The following is a 6041-nucleotide window of genomic DNA, read 5'->3' on the forward strand; positions in this document are numbered from 1 at the left end:
AATTATTATTATTCCAATACATAACAACATATGTAATAATCAGCAGCAAAAAATGAAATAAAAATAAATATGATTGCATTAAAATAACCATTAAAAATTAAGTAAAAACTATCATGACTACAATTATTATTTTAATGAATAATAGCATTTTTAAGAATGAAAATAATAGAATAAAAATTGTAAATTGTAATAATAAGCATAATTTACAACATGATTAATAGATAAACACAATTTAAGAAAAAAAGCCTGATCAAAATGATTATTTAATACATAAAATAAGCAATAATCAACTGAAAAATAAATAATATTCATGCAAAAAAAAATCATAAAAAAATCAATGTGTGATTAGAATTATTGTATTAATGAATCATAAGATATGTAATAATGAACATAACAGAATAAGAAATGAATCATAGTAATAAAATATGCAATAAATGAAAATAAAGAAATAATAATATTAATGCAATGAAATAATAAATAAATAACAAATCAAATATGTACTAATTCTGCATGATAATCTGCAACAGTATTAAAAATAGATTTTAAAAATGTAATGAAAATGAATTAGACGATGAAGTCGGAGCGTGTCCCTGCGTGGTCAAGAAGCGTTTCCTTCGCTGGCGGCATCACGCAAACCTTCTCGCTAATCTCAACTGGAACTTTTTCTTTTGTTTCGTTTTGGCTTGACAACGGCACGCGGCACACGCACTTTGCCCCCTTTTGTCCACTTTGGTTTGGCCTTGGGAGTCACGAGCCCCCCCCCCCCTTGCACTGATAACCACCATGGAGAAAAAGACCTCAATCAGGACCACTTGGATTGGGAACATCCACCTGAAAACCCACTAAAAGTTGCGTGACGCCTGCTAATCCAAGGTGATGCGTCAGTCCGCATCCAGACAGATTAACCTGAGAGGGAGGACGTGACGGTTGCCTAGCAACTACAAGACCACTCAAACGCCGCCTGGCCAACAGACGGGCCATGAATAGACACGAGTTGCAGCCTTGCACACTCACCCTTAATCACCACACACCGTGAATGTGTGTGTGTGTGTGTGTGTGTGTGTGTAGACGTGTTGTCAATGACTTTCCAGTCATGCTACCAATGGTTTGAGCTGGATGCTTGCCACACTTTGTGTTTTGCTGCAGGCTCTTTCCAGCCTGCTTTTCCTATTCTGGGATGTCCTCGCATGAACCCGGGTCCCTCGCCAACATCTCGGCAGCGTCTAATGAAAGATGGCTTCCAACAGTTTGTTTCAAAAGGGGGAAAAAAGGGAAAAGAAGCCCTGTGGATGCCGACTGCGTTTCCAGCAAGCCCCGCTCGCCCCATCCGCTCATGAGGGGAGTAAGAGTGAGAACATGGCAGCAGGGGGGCGGTTTAAGCCCAAAAAGTGCACTTTAACTATTAGATTTGGTAGCTACTTCTAATTATTGGAGAAAAAAACACATCTGTAATCATTTTTATCAGTCACAGCATACCTGATATCCACACCTGATATCAGGGATCTTCAACTGGCCCACGGATGACATCAACGCGGCCCCTGAGTTCAGAGCGGCAGCAGATTCCTAAAAACAGCAGAACGCACTCGTCATACAGGGCACTTTTTTTGGAAAATTAGGTTGTGGAAAAAGTTCTAACGTTACAAGAATAAAGTCAAAATATCACGGGAATGAAGTCAGAACTACCAGAAAGAAATGAACAAGAAAAAAGGTGGAAATTAAAAAAAAAATGCAGCAGAAATGAAAGAAAAGTCAAAATATGAAGAGAAAGAGGTTTTATTCCAACCACAAGAAAAGTCACAATTTTACAAGAATAAACGCAAACATTTGGAGGAAAAATGAGGTCATTTTAGTAGCATGAAGGTAAATACGTTCTTTTTGTAAAGTAGTAATCTCATGAGAAACAAACAAAACAAGTCAAGTTGGCATTTTTGGAAAATTAGGGTGCAAAAAAAGTTCTAATGTTACAAGAATAAAGTCAAAATATCACGGGAATGAAGTCAGAACTACCAGAAGAAAATGTACAAGAAAAAGTCGGAAATTTTAAAAAAAAAGCAGCAGAAATGAAAAAAAATAAATAAAGAGCTGAAAGTTAAAAAATGAAGAGAAAAGGCTTTTATTGCAACCACAAGAAAAGACACAATTTTACAAGAACAAACTCGTAATGTTGTAAAGCATGAAGGTAAATACGTTCTTTTTGTAAAGCAGTAATCTCATGAGAAACAAACAAACCAAGTCAAATTGACATTTTTGGAAAATTAGGTTGCAGAAAAAAGTGCAGAAATGAAAAAAAAACCCTGTAATTTTATGAGAATAAAGTCAAAACATTGAGAGAAAAATGTTTTACTCTAACCACAAAAAAGTTGCAATTTTACAAGGATAAACTTGTCATATTTTGAGGAAAAAGCATGTCTTTTTAGTCGCGTGAAGTTAAAGAAGTTGTTTTTGTAAAGTTGTAATCTTGTGAGATACAAAAAAAACAAGTCAAGTTGTTATTTTTGGAAAATTAGGTTGTGTTCTAATGTTACAAGAATAAAGTCAAAATATCACGGGAATAAAGTCATAATTACCAGAAGAAAATTAACAAAAAAAGAGTCGGAAATAACAAAAAAAAAAAGCAGCAGAAATGAAAAAAAACAACAGTAATTTTACGAGAATAAAGTCAAAATATTAAGAGGAAATAGTTTTCTTCTAACTGATGAGAAACAAAGAAAACAAGCAAAGTTGTAATTTTGGGAAAATGACTTTGTGGAAAAAGTTGCAGTCATCGTTATTTACTAAACTACTTCTTCTGGAAGCTTTCCGCAGCCCGGCTTGGCCCGCCGATGGACCGGTACCAGGCCACGCCCCGTTGGTTGAGGGCCCCTTGTACTAGCTTCTTTCTTTGAAACAGCACAATAAAACTGAAAAATAGGAAACAAATATACTCCAGAAGCACAATGATTTGTTTCTTAAAATAGATTAAAAAACAATTCTAGTAAAATTATATCATAGAGCTGCAAAAATGAGTCGACTGATTGATGGTTAATGGATTGCCCAATTAATCAACAACTATTTTAGTCATGAATTGATGTTTTTTTTCTTGAAAGATGTAAACATCCTCTGATTCCAGCCTCTCAAATGTGAACATTTTTTAATTTTCTTAGTCATCCATGAAAGCAGACCTAGTGTAGCGTGTGACCTTTGTGTTTTAGCCGAGAGCAGATATCCACGCAAGCTGCATATCAGCGCTGACTGAAGCTATTTGACAAACATTTACACTTTGTATTATTTGACCTTATTTGAACACAATACTCAAGCAGAAACCTGGTGTCGGTGCGCTTGTTTGCTGTCAGTTCAAATCTTCTTTTTCTGAATAAAGAGGTGATTAAAAATGTGTTGTTGTTTTGAAAAAAATCAGATTAATTGAATAAAAATAATCGATTGATTAATCGGTTGGTAAAATAATTGTTAGTCGCCGTCTACGATATACAGTACATAGAATATTTCACAAAAAGAGCAGAGCACTCTTGTTATATTAAGGATCTTTGACTGGTGTTCTTACAATCGGTCCTGAGGAAGAGCAGCGCGCTCGTGTCATACAAAGGATCTTTGACTCGTGTTTTTACAGTAGGTCCTTCAAAACAGCAGAGCGCTCCTGGAAATCTTTGACCTTTTTTTGCAGTTTGAAACACGTGTACGCCTGCACAACTCTGCAGACTTCCATCATATGAATATGTGGAGTCAAACCATGGAAGGGAGTGAGTAAAGAAGGCCCACAATTGGTACATTGTGGGCCTTCTTTACTCACTTGAAGAACAGCGTACAAATAGTACATGGTGTTCCCAAGGAATGTGGATGTATTTATTATTCAATGAAAGTGGTGGTAAACACATCACGAGTCGTTCAACGAGTTCAACACAGGAAGCATCAGTAATTGCTGCAACATGGACAAGGATGAAATAGGATGACATAAGCTCAGCTTCTTCCTACTCCTTTTCGGACAAGCTGCATTTTGCGAGTGTAAACACGTGACGTTCTTTCATGGAACTTGAGCTGTAAAGATGATTGGTTGCATTCTCTGACGTCCGTGTTGCTGCCAGTGAATGAGGTCCCACACAGTGAATGAGGTACCTTTTGAAGTGTGTGTGAGTCCAGCGCCGTCTAGCGGCCAGAGAGGTCATGACACCAACAGGAGCTCCAGCTGATGCTGACGTCAACCTTTTGCTTCTCTCCTATGAGACAAATTGAGTGAGTTCTAAACACCACCATGTGTGAAGTGTGAATTAGTGGCGGGTGGAGTGAGAGGGTTTTCGTCACCAGAGGTGACCGGAGGTGATCCCGCCATGTGAGTGGGAGGAGCCGTCATTATTCAAACAGTGGCGGTCCTATAAAAGCACGCACCTCGCACGTCGTGGGAGTTTCACCCCCAATGTGTCACGACTGAAGGCCGGCTCGGCAGCACCGCCAGAGGACCCGACGATGCACGACTCCGGCGGGGTCCAACTGGCCCGAGCCCTCAAGTACGCCGCCCTGTGCCTGCTGCTGGTGCCGCGCTTCCTGGCCGCCGCTGTCACGCTGTGGCTCCTCGACTTCCTGTGCATCCGCCGCAAGGTGCTCCTCCAGATGGGCGCCCGGCCACACAGTGCCGACGACCCGCCGCTGTGCGTCTCGGACTCCAACCGGATGTTCACCATGGAGTCGTTGCGGGCGGTGTGGTACGGCCAGAAGCTGGACCTGCTCAAGTCTGCGCGCCTGGGACGCGCGGCGCCCAACACGGAGGTGGTTCTTGTCCAGGAGCGCCGGCGTGTCCGCATCTTGGACTGCATGCGGGGGACGAGGCCGCTCATCCTCAACTTTGGCAGTTGCTCCTGACCGCCCTTCATGACGCGCCTGGCCGCCTTCCAGCGCGTCGTCAGCCAGTACGCGGACATCGCGGACTTCGTGGTGGTGTACATCGAGGAAGCGCACCCGGCGGACGGCTGGGTGAGCTCGGACGCCCCCTACCAGATCCTCAAGCACCGCTGCCTGGAGGACCGGCTGAGCGCAGCGCGGCTCATGCTGGCGCAGGTGCCCGGCAGCAGCCTGGTGGTGGACAGCATGGACAACTCCTCCAACGCCGCCTATGGAGCCTACTTCGAGAGACTCTACATCGTCAGGGACCAGAGGGTGGTCTACCAGGGGGGCCGGGGGCCGGAGGGCTACCGGATCTCCGAGCTCAGGAACTGGCTGGAACAGTACCGGAGGGACCTCATCGCTTGTCCGGTGCTGCAAGCGTAGCCCTGGGTGAAATCTATAAAGCCTTATAAAGACCATTTTTATGTTCTACTGGGTCCACAATGTTTGTTTGGTTTTTTTGTTTTTTTTGGGGGGGGGGGGGCTTCCGGCCCATGTAAGGGGGGCACCCCGGGGTGTTTGCGTGAAGTGCGGTTCTTAAACGGCCCTGCCACAGAACCGACACGGATGTTTGTGACACCTAGTGGGTGCCCCCATGGATGGCTTGTTGATCGATGGGTAACCTATGGGGGTGGGGGGGTCGTGACGTCACGCAGTGTAACGGAACAAACTTTTTTTTTGTATAAAAGAAGAAAATACAAATAAATAACACTGAATGACTTGACTGAAAAACACATTCTGTAGTGTTTGTCTCCGCTTGTGAGGTATTTTAGCAACACATTGTCACGGGACACCTCATCCATCGTCACATCCAATGCAAACCACGATATGATATTATTATTGTTGTTGTTATTATGCACTGTGTCATACTGACGCCTGTTTCTAACATTTTGCACACTTCTATATCAAAACATCAGCACAACAATAAACATATTCTCCAATCCACAGCTTTTTAATGGTGTCAATCAATCAGAAGTCAGCAGGATTATGTTGGATCCCATGAGGTGTACCTAATGAAGTGTCCAGGGAGTGTGTACTGCTGCTGCTCACATCCACAGCAGGCGGTGCGTTGTGCAAACTGGGTGTTCAAATGCATGAAAACAGCATTAAGCGCGTCATATAGATTTGTTTTCCCTGTTGACATAGCTCTCACTGCTGCGTTACACAAC

The 6041-nt window shown here is 42.6% G+C and overlaps 1 protein-coding gene across 1 annotated transcript; it reads left to right on the forward strand.

Moving 5' to 3' along the window:
- Nucleotides 1-4097: 4097 nt before the first annotated feature.
- On the forward strand, nucleotides 4098-5316 carry LOC129172272 (thyroxine 5-deiodinase-like). The gene has a single exon (XM_054761831.1). It carries the CDS (start codon nucleotides 4459-4461, stop codon nucleotides 5254-5256), a length of 798 nt encoding a protein of 265 aa, XP_054617806.1. The 5' UTR covers nucleotides 4098-4458; the 3' UTR covers nucleotides 5257-5316.
- Nucleotides 5317-6041: the final 725 nt, after the last annotated feature.

Source organism: Dunckerocampus dactyliophorus, chromosome 19 (assembly GCF_027744805.1).
Source record: "Dunckerocampus dactyliophorus isolate RoL2022-P2 chromosome 19, RoL_Ddac_1.1, whole genome shotgun sequence".
NCBI lineage: Eukaryota > Metazoa > Chordata > Actinopteri > Syngnathiformes > Syngnathidae > Dunckerocampus > Dunckerocampus dactyliophorus.